The sequence below is a fragment of the Pseudonaja textilis genome, chromosome 2 (genome assembly GCF_049901715.1).
Source record: "Pseudonaja textilis isolate UNSWEBS1 chromosome 2, rPseTex1.2, whole genome shotgun sequence".
Lineage (NCBI taxonomy): Eukaryota > Metazoa > Chordata > Lepidosauria > Squamata > Elapidae > Pseudonaja > Pseudonaja textilis.
In genome coordinates, this window is record NC_141991.1 from 77893231 (window position 1) to 77909895 (window position 16665).

Below are 16665 nucleotides of genomic sequence, written 5' to 3' on the forward strand. Positions count from 1 at the left end.
CATTTCCTCCTCCTTCTGCACTGGTCCAGATATCTTGGCCGTGCAAGTGATCTTGATTTTCTCCCCACCAAAACAATTCCAGGCAGTCTTGCAGACCAAACTAGTAACAGAGGAAATCTTCCATAGTTAGGCCCTTTGTTTTAATTTCACTAAAACAATCTTTCCTCTTCAAAAGCAAACCAAAGCAAAACCCAAAACAAAACAACCCCCTACATCCAGGCTGCAGACTTGAATTACAAGTATTGTAAAGTAAAGCTCACTGAGCTCAGAGCCATTTGCTCTTAAATAAACCACTGTGGGCTTATTTTGATTGCAAAAATGCCTGAATTGATACTTGACACTAACATAATGTGTTGTTTCCCTAAAAAAAAAAGAAGAAGAAAAAAATGTTTCCCTTTCTTTTTCATTGGCACTCATATAATAACGATTCTGGTCTCCAAGACTGAACTTCAAAGTCAGTTTCCCAGTGGCCACAAGAAAGGTCTTTATTTCAAATCAGGTCTGAATGACCACTCCTCCAATCATAACTGCTTCTTAATCTGTTGCCCTGCAGATACATTGACCTAGAATATCCATCATCTGCAATAAGCATAACTCATCCACTGAAAACCTCTTCTTGGTTGAAGAGTGTACTGTATCCAAATCCACACCTGCGTTGTAAGATATAGTGCCTGATTTCTCCCTTCCCCCCACCCCCTTTGACTCTGTACTTGGATGAGAGTTAACAAAAGGCTTTGCAAAAGCAAATCCAGAAGCGATGAACCCTTTCTTAGCTGGCAGCCAGGCCTGAGTGACAAAGTAACATAAGGGACTTGTGGTTGCTAGGGTCCTCCTACGCCATCCTGGCTTTAGATGGAGCAAATCTTTCCACCTGGCTCTTTCGATGATCCCTGGACCAGAACCCTCTCAAGGCTGTTCCTTTCATATCAGGGCCTTTCTGGTCATCCCTAGCAGTCCCAGTTGCCTTCTCCTCAGCTCACCTTCTCCCTGGCTCCACCTTTCTTTCCACCTTCATCCACAGCCCAGGGCTGCCGCTTGGCCCTGAGATCCGCTTCTCCCCAAAGGAACAGTTGAGCCAAGCCAGCTTTGCATCCTGGAGGTGAGAGAAAGGAGAAGAAACCGGGTACAGATTGATTAGAGACCTTCTCCCAGGTAGCCCTGAGGTTCACAGCGTTGTGTTTCCTGGAAAGGCCGTACTTATTAAAACCGGCATGTATTTTCTGTTCTGAATGGAAAACATGGTGAGTGAAAAGTAAGAAGAATTCAAGTTCCTCCTTTCCGACCTGGGAGGGGAAGGGGAAGGCAAGGGATCTGTAACTCAGAAATAAGAAATTTGTCTCTCCCAAAGAGACAAAGAAAGGGCAGGCTGAACCTGCTTAGGGGCATTTTGTTACTTTGCCATTCAGCCTGATACAAAAGCAGACGATAGAACTGCAACTTGGCACAGATGAATCCGAAGGATGTTTCTTCCCGAGAGAGCCCCATTCATTGCAATGGGACTTTCTCCAAGACAGGAGCTATATGACTGTGGCTTGATCCTGGGTTTACCGGCCTGGAAGGCATTGGCCAATGCAAGCTGGGGAACATTGGGTTTTCTAAAGGCCTCCTGGACGTTTGGTCTGCTGGCAAAGATACAAGTGTTCATGAAAATAGCAGCATCCTCTGAGGAGAGGAAGAGGAGAGAAAGTCTGTCTGAACGTTAGGCTAATGTTGAGCAACGTTGTAGTTGTGCTGCAAAACCTTGTCCTGGATGTTTTTTTCTTTGTTTGTTAGTTTCCAGCTTGCTGCTTTCTTGGTTCCTAAAATCCAAAAAGCCTTTGGTGTTTTCTGCTGCATTCCCAAATGACATTTCAAAACAGTTATTCATTGTAGCAATTAGAACACCACAGACTTCATTGGTGATACAGTTAGGTAACGGGTTTACCCTTCCTCTTTAAAAGCAAAGGGTTATTATTCCAGGTACTTCTGAGGTAACAAGGCAGCTGTGTTGGAGGGACTCTGCTCCATTTACTGAAAGGAGCCTCAACTTACGCCAAAGACCAGCCCCGGCAGTAGGCACACAATGTAGTCAATGTAAGGTAGAACCCTAACTAGGTTCCTGGATTAATCCATTTTCTGAGTTTCCTCAATATAGTAAGCCACTTCCTAATATAACAATTCCGCCCCCCCACCCCCACCCACCCCAAAAAAAACCTAAAGAAGAATCTAACCCTAATCATTGCTTATACTGAAAGCAGCCACTATAAAGTTGGGGTCTTTCATGAAAACTGTGATGACACCTGTGCTAATGTCCCAATCTTCAGTCTTTGACATATTTCCCACATTCGCTGGAGGGGGGGCGGTATATGTAATAGGGGAGGTCTAATAAGACCAGGGTGAAATAACTGGACTTTGGGAGTTTGTTTAACCGAAACTGACGTTGGGTGGGTTGGTTTGTTGATTATTTGGGCACTTCAGTCAGGGGAATCGTTCCTTCTCCTCCTCCTCCTCCTCCTTCCCCCTCCCCCCAGTGATTTTCCTTGGCTCTGAGCTCAGTATAGACAAATATTAGGCAGCGTTAAAGTTCAGAGGTCACCTTTTGGAGCATGAACGTGGGGCGGGTGTGTGTGTCAATGGGGTGGGAGAAGGAGGGAGGGAGGGAGCCAAACTGCCAGGAATAAGATCTCGCTAGTGGGGCACGATCTGCCTCTGGTGCTTTATCAAAAGGGCAAAGAGGGTGAGGTAGAGATTTTGCGCCCCACGGTCCCCATGGCCTTGCCAGGTGGCACTGCTGGAAGTGGTGGTTGCCCAGCATCTGAAAGGCCTCAAGTTCCCCCTCCCCGGATTAATTCCCCTTTGCCAGTGGCTGCAGCACCGTTGTGGGGAGTTGTGAGCTGACTTCGACTTACGGCTGTATTTAGGGCTTAACGGGGCTTCTTAGCTCGCTCAGAAAGCCTGGGTTGGAATTGCTGGGCCTCAAGGATGTGCAGGAATGAGAGTCATAAGAAGGGGTGCGGGGAGGTAATCCCTTCACTTGATCGGTTGGAGGGGAATCCAATTCCCGAGGCGAACTCTGGGGACAACTGGGGAGCCCACCCTTGACACTTTGATACCCGAGCGGTCCTGGCAGCAGATTTTCCTCGAATTTTCCCTCGTGGAAAGGGGAACGTGGAGGGAGCCTCCAAAGGCTCCTGGTTTAGGAGTTTAGGGCGTGGGAATCTGAACCAGCGCGGTTGCGATAGTGGTTGCGACAGATTCCGGCAGGGTTTGCAGGCAATGGGGTGGATGGCTGGGCGGCCAAGAGAAGAGCTCCTTCGGCGGGTCTTCTTAGGCTGTGGATCGGCTCTGAAACCACGCTCTCCCAAAAGCCATTTGTTTTGCGGTGGGCGCGAGGAAAATCAGCCCGGCCGCCCTCCATCCTGAGCCCTCGCGCGGGGTGGTGGCAAGAGAGAATGCTGCAGAAGCCCCAGGAAAGAATGGGATGAACAGAAGAAGTTGGCTTCTGGGGAAAGGAACCCTCCACCCTTAACTCCCTCTGGGAAAAACTCCGTGGTAGTATTTCTCCCCCACCCCCACCCCAAATGGGGTCAGAACATGACACCGTCCCAGGTCCAAAAAGAGGCAGATGGAGAAATTCACCTCACTTTCGGGAAGTGCTTTCACCTGTTTTCCAGATGCAGAACCAGTCTGTAACTCTCCGCTTTTAAAACTCGGGGAAAAAAAATCACCCTGAGGTTTGCCCCTGCCTGGAACTCGAATTCTTCAGAGCCATCACTCCCAGGAGGGTTGCAGCCAAGCGCTCCAGCCTTGGAAAGGGGGTGGGGGGGCAGGGGGAGCCCTCCCCTTCAGAACAGAAATGGTCGTGTGTCCACTCCCTCCCCAATAAGCCCGTTAAGAGAAAGCTTCCGTTTGGCCTTTCCTGCCAATTAATGTATTTTGTGCTGGACAACACATCGTAAGAAATTAGTAGTGCAATGGAAATTGCTGAAGGGCTGTTCTGTCATTTAAGATCCACCGGTATCCATAGGAGCTACGTTCATCTCGCTTAATATGAACTCAACCCAAAAGCTACGGTCCACCGAACTTGCTGTGCCATGATATGGCATGCGTTTCCTTATTATTATTTAGAGATGCTTCAGTGAATCTTGCCATTGTGGTTGATGAGTCATAATGCATGGCATAGTTTCTTGTGGAGTAAATGTGCCAACTGTAATTCATTCACTAAACCTCGGTTAAAGAAGCCATGGCTTCCTCCGAGGTGTGAACCGAATCTCTGAAGGCGTCTTCTTTGAGGCGAGCTCCAAGCAGTTGTGAAACTAAGGTGGAGTTTTCCTTTAAAATAGTATTTTAAACACTTCCCATCTGTTTACCAATGGGCCTTGTATGCTCTGTTCATTAGGTTTCCCAAAAAAGACTTTTCTCCATGTCATCATCCGAAACGGACTTTTTTTTTTTTTAGGAGAGTATAAATAACATGATAAAAATGCTTCTTCTCCAACACCTTACTCTAATCAACAGCCTGGTTTTCGGGGAACGGGGCGAGAGGCAGATCCCGATGCACCCTTCGTGGTATTTCCATACCGGCGATGGAGAGCGCTCTTCATTACTCTACAGAACAGTAATGAAGAGAAGAGACTCCCCTCCCACAGCGTGGCCGGCCGGTTCTTCGGGTGGCCGAAGAAGCCAAGAGATGTCTGCCCAGCCGCCTTTCTCACGTGAGAGCCGCAATCCTCGCGGTTGAGCTCTGGCAAGGAAGGGAACTAACTGTAAAGACGGTGAGGTGGGTTTATATGGTCGGTCTTCTAGTCGATGCTGTCATAAGGCAACAGCTGCATCCCAAGCCTGACCCCCACCCCACCCCCCACCCACCCACACACACACCCTGGGAAGAGGAGGAAAGGGAAGGCGGCTTGGCATGGGTTTCAGAGGCATGCGTCTTACTGTGCTGCGCCCTGGCCGGATCTAAACCCCAGGGCTTCCCCCCCCCCCGCCCTCCAGGCTGAGTTGAACGCGAATCCAATGGCCAGAGCCGCCCCTCGCCGCCGCGAACAAATTGAGGCGTCTGCAAGCAGCTTGGCTTTGAGAGGGGGTAGAAGTTGAGGCCGGAGACAAACGCTTTGGGCTGGAGTTCACACCCACACAGCCCGGCCGCCCCGCTAGTAGTGCGAAAACCAAAGCCGAGAAGGAGGATCTGTCCTGAACGACCCAGGACAGCGGAGGGAACGGCTCCGGAGTCCTGAGCTCTCCTCCTGAAGTTGTCGGTCCTGCGGCCGAGGAGGTCGAGGCAGCTTTTCGCCTTGGCTCGCCGCTACCTGAAGATCCCAAAAGTTTGTGGCGAAGCTCCCGTGGAAGGCAAGCGGGAGTGGCAAGTGAATCGCGAAGGTAGCCTAAAATGGCAGCTAGACGGTTTGAGAGGAAATTCCGCGGGGATCCAGGGATAGGACTTGGCACGTTTGGGAGCGTTGTTAATGAACCGGGCAAATCCCATTTACTTCGACGGATTTGTCGCACCGTCATCCGATTGATAGAATTGAAAAGTCTCATTTAAGCTCAGGGTCCTCCGTGACCCAGATTTGAGATTTAAAAAGAAGATTTGGCGGCTCTTCACTTAAGACCGTCAATTATATTAACGGATTAAACACCTTACTTAGTTGTTTATAATGACACCTAAAAACGCCTGGTTGTTGTTGTTGTTGTCGTTGTTTAAACAAAATAGTAGAAGCAGTTCCACCTTGGTTTGGAAAAAAATATTCCAGTTGGACTCGGAGAAGCCAGGGATGTGGTTAAGGTGGTGAAGCCTGAAGTCTCGATTTCCCCGACCAAAGACACCAGGCAAGGATCCATAAAAACAAATTCTTCTCAATCTAGCCTACTATATTATATTTCCTCTCCCCGAACTCAGAACTACGGGGAAATTTCCCTGAGCCAGCATTTGCGGGACAGCAGAAGGCAAAGAGGAGATCCAGTCTGTGCTGTTCAAATGTTTGAACTGTATTTCCCCTCCTAAAATTGGGAGAAACATTTATAATTCATTATTAGTTTTCCCCCTTCCTCCGAAAAAATATCCTCGAAGCTTTTTAAACAGAATATATACCCGCTTTTACACTACTTCCTGGCACTTTGCTTTTAACCTCTAATGTGGTTTTTATAAGTTGCGCGTCTAACACAAAAATAGGTCTCACTACATTTACTAAAAGGCTCTCCGAAGTAAACCAGAAGGAAAAAATACTTCTGAGTAAATATGGAAGGAGTTGGCTGACTTATTCGAAATCCGAGGACACGTGCAATCACCGAAAGAGTTGAATTTTTGCTTGCTTCTTCGGAAACATGTCCTGTGGTCTTTTAGTAAATGCATTTAGGATTGCACTCTACGTGAGTCACGTAGCTGAACAGTGGAATGAATCGAAGGCCGACCTTGCACATATTCGCTGCAATGAAAGCCCAATCAGTCCCATAATTTGACATCCATCCTGAGCCTGGGGAACCACAACAACCGCTGGGGAAGCTTTTCTTATATAGGACGTAGATGGATACAAATTGCTTTTCTGGCTAAAATTTGCCGGGAGGAATAGGCCGAGTGAACGATCGTTCAGTAAGACGGATTTCCATAGAAACTCTTCTCGAGTAAGCGATCTCCTTCCCCACCCCGCAACTCCCCCATTCTGGTGATTTCAATGACAGAAGTCCCCTTGCCTGAAGCGGACCTTGGAATGACCCACACTGTCTGGAGCCGGGGGGGGAGAAGCAAAGAGAGGGGGAGCAAACTGGCTTTGGGGGGAAACAGCCTCGTTCCTGAAACTCGGCTTTTTAGCGGGGGGTGAAGAGGGGAGGGAAGGGGGGAACCGAGCTGCAACGAAAGGAGAAGGCGACGCGGAGCGGGCGCGGTCTCTTTAACCAATGCGCGAAGCCCACCCTCGGAAGCTCTCGCTCGCTAAGGCCGAGAGCTCGCAGGAGGCTCCAAGCAGGCGAAGGAAAGAGCTCGGTGGACGAAATCTAGTAACCAGGAGGACGGGGGCGGGAGGGGGGGTTGAACTTTCCTAGGCGGGGTGGAGGTGGGGGCGGGGAGGGAAGGAAGGAAGGAAGGAAGGAAGGAGGAGGAGGAGGGAAGGAAAGGAAGAAAGAAAGAAGGGGCGGAGTCTTGCTTCAACTTTCAGGCGTTCGTTCCAGGGCAGGTCATTTGAATCCTGGCCACCCCAAGCGACTCGCCTGGTTTCCTCGCCCCCCACCCCCCCTGCCCCCATTCCCCGGGAAATCGGACCTGTCTGAAGCTCGGCCGTGCCTGTCCTACAGTCAGCCAAGCCGAATCTTAGTGGATTTAAAAGTAAATAATATCAATAAAGCGGACTTCGGTGGACCCCCTCCGCGGCAGCCTCTCGCTGTCATTCGCTCTAGTTCGGTGGTTTCTCCTTTCTCAGTTTGTATGAACATAAAGCCGAGAGCACGCAGGCTCCGCCTCAGCCTCCCTCTTGCTTATGGATTCCTTTAAAGGTGGGATGAATTTGGAAAGGCTTCCCGACAACCTGAGAACCCCGCAGGCGTCCCACGACATGGCTTCCAGCTTCCATTTGCAGAGGTCTTCCGAAGGCAGAGAACCCATCGAGAATTCGGCCAGCGAATCTTCGGACACCGAAGTCCCAGGTAAAGCCACCGTTTGGGGCGTTGGGCGGCCGCGGTTTACAGGAAGTAAGCAGAACAAGACTCCTGCCCTCCTCCTCCATCCCTAGCGAGCAGGCGAGAGGGTCCCCACTCAAAGCAGAAGCGCCCCGGAACCCCTTGGTTTCGCCATGGGAACGAGGGGCGGTGAGATTCGTCGCGCCCTCTCGGTTGTGGCGGAGTTTGCGCTCAAGTTTCCCAGGCTAACTGGCACTTTTATTTTTTATGTTTTTGTTTTCTTCTTCTTCTCCAAAAGACGCAGCTCTCGATTTTTTTTTAAAAAAAATGTTTATTTGTTTGTTTATTTTGCGAGCCCTTCCATTCGGGCTCCGGGTTTTCAAACTCACGGCAAGTCCTGTTCGGTTTTTTTGTTTTTTTTTGTCCGGTCTGGATAGCGTAGACGTGTAAAAGGATCTCTCTGGAGGGCCAGGGGAGGGCACCCATCAAAACTCAGGCGGGGAAGAAAAAAGGAGAAGGAGAAGAAGGAGGAGGAGGAGAAGAAGAAAAAGGTGGAGGAGAAAGGGAGGAAAGCTTCAGGCCCTGGCGAGGGAATGCGCAGACATCTTATTCCGCCAGGCGTTGCTTTCAATCCGAGATGTCTTCGTAGAGGGAGAGGCATGTTTAGGAGAGAGTTGTGTGAAAGGACACCGGCGGCAGCTTCCCTCTGTCAGCCTTATTTGCAGGTGAACGTGAGTCAATTGCCTACTCCACAAGACTTAGTTATGTATGCCGTCCAACTCTTCCGAAAAGGCCTTTGCTACGAAGAAGTGGTTCTCTTCTATTTCAGGGCAAGGGGGGGGGTTGCAAAATGTCGTCCCCCCTCCCCCCCCCTCCGCCAAATGTAAGTGCCCAGCCGTGCTCCTTGCTTGAGAAAGTTACCCCGAGTGCTCCTCCTCCTCTGCGGCTCAAATCTTGGGAAAGTTAACTCCCTAAAAATGAGTAAAAGCAACGCCTCGATGACAGACTGTAACCCCAGAGTGAATCCTTCACACTTCTCCTTTCCCAGGAACTGTGTTGTGGATGGCAACCTATAACACCTAAGAGCATTGTGCCGGATTGGTGTGCACTTTGACAGTCCTGCTTTAGTGAAGGCATCTCAAAGAGTCGAGAAAGGTGTTTGGGGAAATTAGTAGATATTTCTTTGGGAAAGGATTTAACTTTCAAATTAGGAAGAGAATCTAATTCTTCTAGGAGAGTAGAATCCAATTCTCAAACTCCAAATCATCTCTGTATTTTAATGTGACAGCTGATCTCAATAAAACTGGCCGAGTTTCCCCGAAACTGAAATAAGTTTAAGACGCCACCCTTCAAGTCAATCCCACTATTTATTGCTGAATTTAGGCTTGTGCTACCCCTCTTAATGCTTACATATTCAGTTGCATCAGTTGGAGAAACCATTTCCACAAGCAAAGAGAGGAAAGAGCGAAGCCAGCAATGCATTCCCAATAGGAAAAATTAAATAGGGAACCACCGGTAATATTTAATAGAAAGGGTCAAATTAAACAGGAGCCTGGGAATTTGAACGATAATGGGGCAATTGCTCAGAAAAACAACACCTTTGCCTCTAGATTTCCTCTGAAATAAATTTTAGGCTTGTTCACCTGGTAGGAGCGGCCCAGCAAAAAACGCAGTGCCTCCTCGCCAAGTCACGCCACAATTTCTTTTTTTAAAAAACACACCCAGCTGTGTGGTTTGCAAAATGGCAGGAGGACCACTGCAGCTGAGGGTCCTTATGGTTGTGCCAAGCTGTGGTTCCTAATGGTGAAAAGGCTTCGAGCAAGCAGCACCTTCCCTGTTTAGGCCCACCGGAGCTTAGTTTTCACTTCTTACCCGTGGAAATAAACAGTGCAAAGCCCGCCAAGTCCAAGCTGGTGGGAGTGAGCTGTGTCCGAGGAGGCCCGAGGGAGAAGGCAGCTTTTGGGGGGAGCGGGGGCGGGGGGGAGACTCCCTTGGCAGAAGAGAGTTAAAATTCACCCCCTCTTGAGGACTGATGGGGACGTAAGGTCCCTGGGGGCCTTGCCCTCTGTCTCCCTCACATTTTCCCCAAGGTCCAGCCTTAAGACAAGCCAATGCCACCAAACCTGCCCCAAGCTGAGCCCTCTTTTCTGTGGCCCTGCTAGGAAAAAAGTGAGTGTTGTACCCAGCCCTGGTGGATAGGGAGAAGAAGCTGGAAAAGGACTACAGTTTCCTTAGGCGGCAGCAGCACCAAGGCTTTCTGAACTGCTTCTCTACCCTCCTGTCTGAGCTGCGTTGAAAGAAAGAAAGCCGGGGCTTCTCCAGAACTAGTTGTCCTTTAGGGGCTACCGCCTGGGCACCAGCCCATCTCTCTGATCAGAGTCTTCTGGGAAGAAGATCAAAATCCAGGCCTTCAAAAGGAGGAGAGAATGTATTTAGGTTTTCAGTATACAGAATAGCCTCCCAAGCTGATTTATACCATGGAGTTGCCTAATACTTGATGGGATGGGGTTGTTGTTTTTTTTCCTTCCCCCAAGCAGCAGCTTGTTGTACAAGAATCCATGTGAATTTAATCTTGCCGGTGCCTGCAGTGGTCCTTGGCCACTTTTCTTTCTTTCAAGAGGCATAAGTAATTTCTGCATTTTTATGTGGCATCTGATCTTGCCGAAATTAAGCCATTGAGCTCTTCGCTCTTTTCAATTAGAAAGGCAAAGCACTTTTTGTAATCTGCTGAAATCAGGGGAACATCAAGGGCTTATTTGGGGATGGATCATGTCTGCAGTTTGACTTTTCAATATAAAAAAGGGTGTATAAATATTAATGTGGGAGGGTGTAGGTCTGTTTAAGCATATATAGTAGATGCATATGATAATAAGGTGACTTTCTTAAATGTCTGTAGAAGGAGGAAGAAAAATAATATTCTCTAAAAAAAAAAACCCTCTCACTTTCTAGAAAGACATGGCTGGAGACCCACAACTCCTTTACTACACACTTCAATTTGAGTCATGCCGTTTATTTTAAGCAGGCTATTAAAGAAAGCAAACAATGTGGATTATTAGCCAGGTCAACTGCAGAATCTTCTGCGTGGTTTTAATTATAATATATTCAAACTGCAAATGGACACACATCAAGAATATGTTCCAATACTCTTTTGAAGTACTTACATAATATCAGTTTACAAACTGATTTAGAATCGTGTGAAGATGAATGACTGTTGCTTCTCCACCATGGTACAACCTGAACTACTTCAGTAACTATTGCACAAGCAATTTAATTATAAATACTTGGACCAAAAAGACTCTGCCTTAATTCAACTTGGGAAGCATTCTTTTCCAGGTCCCATTAGACTTGCTAGAATTTATAGGCTGCAAATTGGCCAGTTTGATTATAATTTAGTTATAAAAGTATTAGCATTGAAAGACATTTAGCTGAATTGTATTAGCATTAAGAGACATTTAGCTGAATTGTCGAGGTGTTCAACTGAATATCAAGTCTTTTCAAAAGTGGTGGGTTCCACTGAATTCAGCTACACTTTTTTCAGTAGGTATGGATCTAGGCCTTAGATGGTAGAATTATCCTTCTTTGTGTTGACTCCTGATGGCTGGCTGGGTAGGTCCCTGAAGTTTCTTGGCAAGATTTGGAAAGTAGTTTTCCATGGCCTCTTTCCTAGGACTGAGAGGGATTAACTGACCCAAGGTCACCCAGCTGGCTTCATGCCCAAGGCAAGACTAGAACTCAAGAGTTTTCTGGTTTGCAGGTTTATGCCTTAGCTGCTATATCAAACTGACCGTCAGAAAAATATCTCAGAAAAACAATACCCTTACGCTCTCTAAACATTCACTTCAGTTCCACAAATAATAAGTTGCATTGATATTCCTAACTATATCTCATCCCCTCCAAAGCATAGTGGGAGAAACCTTCTGCCAATTTAACCTGGGAATTAACGTGAATCGTTTGTATCTGGAGACTGCCATGCATTTTAAAAATAGGAGCGCCCTCACATTTCTTGCACTGAAGCCTGTAAAACTTGGGGCTTGAGTGAGTCCTGATGTCTTCCCACTCCCATTTACATGAATGGTTAGATCCTGAAGGAAAGGTCATGCCAATTGACCTGTCACTTCAAACTTGTACAAACTTTAGCCGTTAGTCTACAAACACATTTTATGCTTTCTGGAGAACGTTGCATACAAATGCAATTTTTGTACTTTTGAACAGAGATAAATCCAAATTTGCAAAATATCCTTATCTCAATAGTTTAAACAAAAACGTTTTCTTAATATTATACATTTTAATTAAATATTAAAAGGGATCCTTGAAAACTCATAATGAAGGTAGAAATTCCAAATTCCCAAGGTATAGCTGCTCCTGTCCTTTCTTCCCCGTTCCTTCAGTTTAAGAGGGGGAAAAAAGTTGTTCTCTAGTCTAAGTAGTATACACTGGGAGAAGTGTATATATTGTAACCCTTGTAAGTCCTCAGCATAATAGAAAAAATGCCCCAAGACGATCAAAATGAGCAGTGAATTTCTTACTTTTTGAGACAACAAAGATTCTGATTTGTAAATGAAACTTTCCGAATTTTTCTATTAAGCGTAAAAGCATAATTTTTAAAAAGTATTTTTTTTTCCCTCTATTTCATCGCTTACTTTCTAGCTTTCTGAGTTTTCTAATGCAGAACAGCTCCAGATCATCTCTGGCCCTTGTTTCTGTAGTGACAAACCCTTCCGTTCTCCAAACGTTTTGAAACAGGGGAGCTGGTTCCAATCCAAACCTCCTTGCTGCTACTGCGAAATGGGGTATAATTTACGGGAGATTCGGGTTACAGACTTTCATATTAGTCAACTTGTTTGCAGAGGCTCGGTTGCTTGCGCCGTCTTGCGTTAAAAGGGCCTTTAATTTTTCTTCGTAATAATACTATTAATCGCACCCCAACCGATCCTTATTGTGGTCTCGATCTCCTCGGCCCACTTTCTTTCTAGAAAAGGAGCCAAGCGGCGTGCAGAAAAACGAGGAGGGGAGCGCGGACGACCCGGCGAAGAAGAAGAAGCAGAGGCGCCAAAGGACTCACTTTACCAGCCAGCAACTGCAGGAACTGGAGGCCACTTTCCAAAGGAACCGCTACCCGGACATGAGCATGCGGGAGGAGATCGCGGTGTGGACCAACCTCACGGAGCCCAGAGTCAGGGTGAGCCACCTCCGCGATCGCTCTCCAAAGCTTTCTTCTCCTCTCCTCTCCCCTCCTCCTTGCCCCACTGTCTGCAGACTATGCAAAGGTCACTCCTTAGAGCTTATTCCGCCTTAGTGCTTAGCCTTTCCCGGGTTGAGCGGGCTTTGCCTGGAAGTGAGCCCAACCCGTTCCACTGAGCAACCCCTGAATAAGTGTCTCGGAGACAGGAAAGCCAGGAGAGAAATTTGGTAGGATCCAAAGAGCTCCAAGAGTTACTTGCAGGCATCCCCCTCCTGGTTCGGATTGGGAAGGGCAAAGATCGCCGCGCGGGAGGGATGCGGGCGCGGAGGCGGCCCGCGGAACCGATCTTTGCATGAGAACAGAAGACAAAGTCGTCTTCTGCAGCCCTCTCCGTTGCAGCAACGGGCCTAAGAACCGCTGCGCTGTGTTTAAAGGGAGCCGGAGGGACGCCAGGCCCGATGGAGGCCTGATCAGGGAAAGCACAGGCCGTGTAACTTCTCCCTCGCTTTGCAAACCCCGGCTCTCGAACGCCTTCAGTTCGGGAAAAGCCCACAGAAGAAGCAAAACTAACAATTACGTGAGCAGAAGTAAGGCGTAAATCCTCTTGGTACGAGCGAAGGTTTCCCCCCTCCTCCCCCGTTTGGCAACCTGCATAGGGTTCCAATATTACCAGGCCTCGATTAGGGCACAATCAAGAGTTTATTGAATTGCTGTATAAATGCGGCCATCTCCCCACATTTTATTCGAAGAATCTCATCCCATGGAGGTTTGCTTAGAAACCAGAATCTCCAAAGCCACTTACTTTGAAGTAAGCTCAAGGATTACCGGTGCCTCCTCATTGCTTTTCAGTACATAAATATATACAGAAAAGGCTGCAAATCTGGGAGCTACTTTAAACACTCACTCACACAGAGAGGGGGGAGAGAGAGAGAGGATTAAACCCATGTTTAAACTTTGCTGAAAGGCTAGCCGCTAAAATCAGTAAACGGAGCTGTCTGTCCGCACAGCTAAATCTCCTTCATTTCACTTGGCGTCCCTTCTAAATAAGATTATTTCTTGATTAGTTGTTGGACCCTTTATTATTTTTTGTGTCCAACCCTTTGGACGCTTATTAAACGAGACTCCCAAAAATCCGTCAAAGGAAGGGACACCCAACACGTGCTCCTAAATCTCGGCTGCGCAGTTCCATGGAGGGTCAGTCCTGAATGAGGTTTTGCTCTCTTCGAAGTGGACCCTCGGCAGACATGAACGGAGCATCCAAATCGGGCTGAGATTTCATCCAGGAGGTGAACGAATCTTGAATGGCAAGCAATCTTTATCGCAATTCCTGATGGGAAAAGATGCTTTTTCAAATGGCTTGAAATGCAGTCTCTCCTGCCTTCCCTCTATGTTGAAGGAATGGCCTTGCTAAGAAAAAACGCTAACAGAGTCACAAGCCTTTTTGCTTATTTATTCATTTATTTATTTGGGAAAAGCATGATTTGCCCAAAATAGACAAAGGTCACCCAAGATTTATTGTTTCCTCTGGGTTGATTATAAATGCAGCCATTTAATAACAACAGCAATTCTGGTTCATCTTCATGGTGGACGGAAAGAGGATGCAACGCTCCTGGTGGATGAGCTTTGTGAGTGCGCTCATTTTCACAGGAAGGGGAAATGTATAAAAACACCAGATTCCCCACCCCAAAAAAAAGTCAGGTGAAGGAGGAAATTGTTTTGGTCTCGCTTCCTACTTCTGGAAACTGATAAGGAAGCTTTGGGAATGTGGATGTGTTTCTCCCCTGATTTCTATAGCCTTCTATAGACTTCTGTTGGTTCTGACTATAAATGGGAAATTTGGGGAGAAACGCAAAAGATTAGGGATACATTGATCATTTTGATACTGATAGCCAGGTAAATGGGCCAGGTTACATGAAATCCTCCAAAATTCCCATCATGACTCAAGGGCCTTCAATGGAACTATAATAGCAGGTGTTGGCTTTAACCCTGGACAAGGCCAATAGTGTAGCTATAAAACAAATGCAATATTGGGATTGATTTGACAGGCATAATCTCTCTCTCTCTCTCTCTCTCTCTCTCTCTCTCACACCCACACCCCCCCACAGACAAATATACTGGGCAGGTATACAGCCAGTCATAAGCACATTAGCAGATGTCCTGTGAGGTTACTAGGGCTAAATTTCAAAGAATTGTACCTAGTTCTGGAATGAAAAAAATTAGTCAGCAGGCTAAGTTGCTATCTTATTCATGGTAACACTGAGTACTGTCATGTTTTATGAGACTTTTATCCTACAGAGTACACAGAATAGCAGTCAGTGTGCCTTTAAAAGGGTACATAGTAGAGGTAGGAACAGACAAACTCCATTACAATCAAGGGAAAGTTGTCACATACCTATAAGCAGGATTCTGCAACATGCTCAGCTAAACTCTATTTCTTTGAAATGTAATGTTTTGTGCACTTCTAATCATTCTGATTTGTGTATTGCCATTGTGCAGATGCATCCAACTGTGAATAATACAATAAACCATGATAAAGCAAACCAGAGTTTACTCTGAGACGGACATAAAACCCAAAATTTGGGCAGAATTGTGCCCAATAATGGAAGTAAATCATAGTGAACTGAAAGGTTTTAGGTATGTTGCTTTCAGAGAGCTATATTAATTTATCTGTACAAGTGTAAGAACTGCACCAATTATTTAAAAATAACCAAGAAAGAGTAACTAAATTAAAATAATATTAAGGGGGAGGAGGAAAGACAGGTATTTGGAATATTTAGCTACTTCTTAACAAGGATACACTGATCATTTTGATACTGACAGCCAGTTTATATATATATGAATTTTTGTGCCCCTCAATTCATGCCAAGCTGAGTGTAGACGAAGATACATCACTACAATGCAATGCAGTGATGTATACTTGCATATGGACAATTGCTGGGTAATAGGTTTTGTTAAAATCAATGGATCCTCCAAATCATGGACAAGAGAAAGAATAAATTCACCAGGGGGTGGGATTATTTGAGATTCCGAAATGTTTTCTAGATAGACATGGCTGCTTGAGCTGATTGTCAGGGATTTCCTGCCTTCAATGGCAGGAATTGCTGAAGTTTGTTTCAAGGGATCCAGTGTCAGAAATAACCTGTAAGACAAACAGGATTGGCATTTTATTAGTCATTCTCTTTGCTTGTTTTGTATGCTGGATTCCTGGTTTATTGGTTTGGGGTCTCCTTCCCTCAACTTCAGTTTGCTCTATGCTTTCAGGGGGGCAAATGAATCCTACAACTTCTGAAGGTGTGGGTGTATTTAATTCCTATTGGCTTGATGAATGCAGTAGTTCTTGATTTAATAGGTTCTAAATGGAGATCACCCTAAAGATATGACAATATTCCAGAGATAAGTTATTGAGGATTCCTATAATTTATTGGGGTCCACAGGGAAAAAGATCTACTGAAGTTGTGTTATTTTAGCTTTTTTTAAATAGATCTTATTAGATTTGAAAGGTGGTCAGAGCTTTTCCACATAGATTGTTGACATCTATTTAAAATATATGAACCTCACACTCCACACCCTCAATGGGATCTACAGAAACTTACTTTGCCAAGAAGGCCTCACCAACAACACCCGCCCCCCAACAAAATGCTAGCAGAAAAGCAGAGACAAGTAGCTTTAGGCATCAGGCTGCAAGGAAATCAAGAGGTTCCTCATTATTATCATCTGCAAATTAGAACCTTGTAGCCTATTCCTGTGCCTTTCAAATTAAGATCCACCAGTTTTTCTCCTGTAGAAAAAGACAGTCTTGGATTTCAATCCTGCAGCTGCTTACTGAGTGGAAATTGGATGGGACTTAACCAGGGGTGGGATCCGACCGGTGTAACAACTGGTTTGGTTATTTA

General features: G+C 46.3%; 1 protein-coding gene across 6 annotated transcripts in view; it reads left to right on the forward strand.

Moving 5' to 3' along the window:
* The window catches only part of PITX1 (paired like homeodomain 1), a 41954-nt gene that overhangs the window by 17809 nt on the left and 7480 nt on the right, over window positions 1-16665 (forward strand). For 4 of the 6 annotated variants that reach the window (XM_026696505.2, XM_087924368.1, XM_087924369.1 and 1 more), the window contains 2 exons: window positions 7468-7617; window positions 12564-12769. In XM_026696505.2, coding sequence (XP_026552290.2) covers window positions 7468-7617; window positions 12564-12769 — 356 coding nt within the window. Of the gene's footprint in view, window positions 1-6444; window positions 6604-7467; window positions 7618-12563; window positions 12770-16665 lie in introns of those variants that run through there. The other 2 variants (XM_087924370.1, XM_087924371.1) reach the window with 2 other exon arrangements.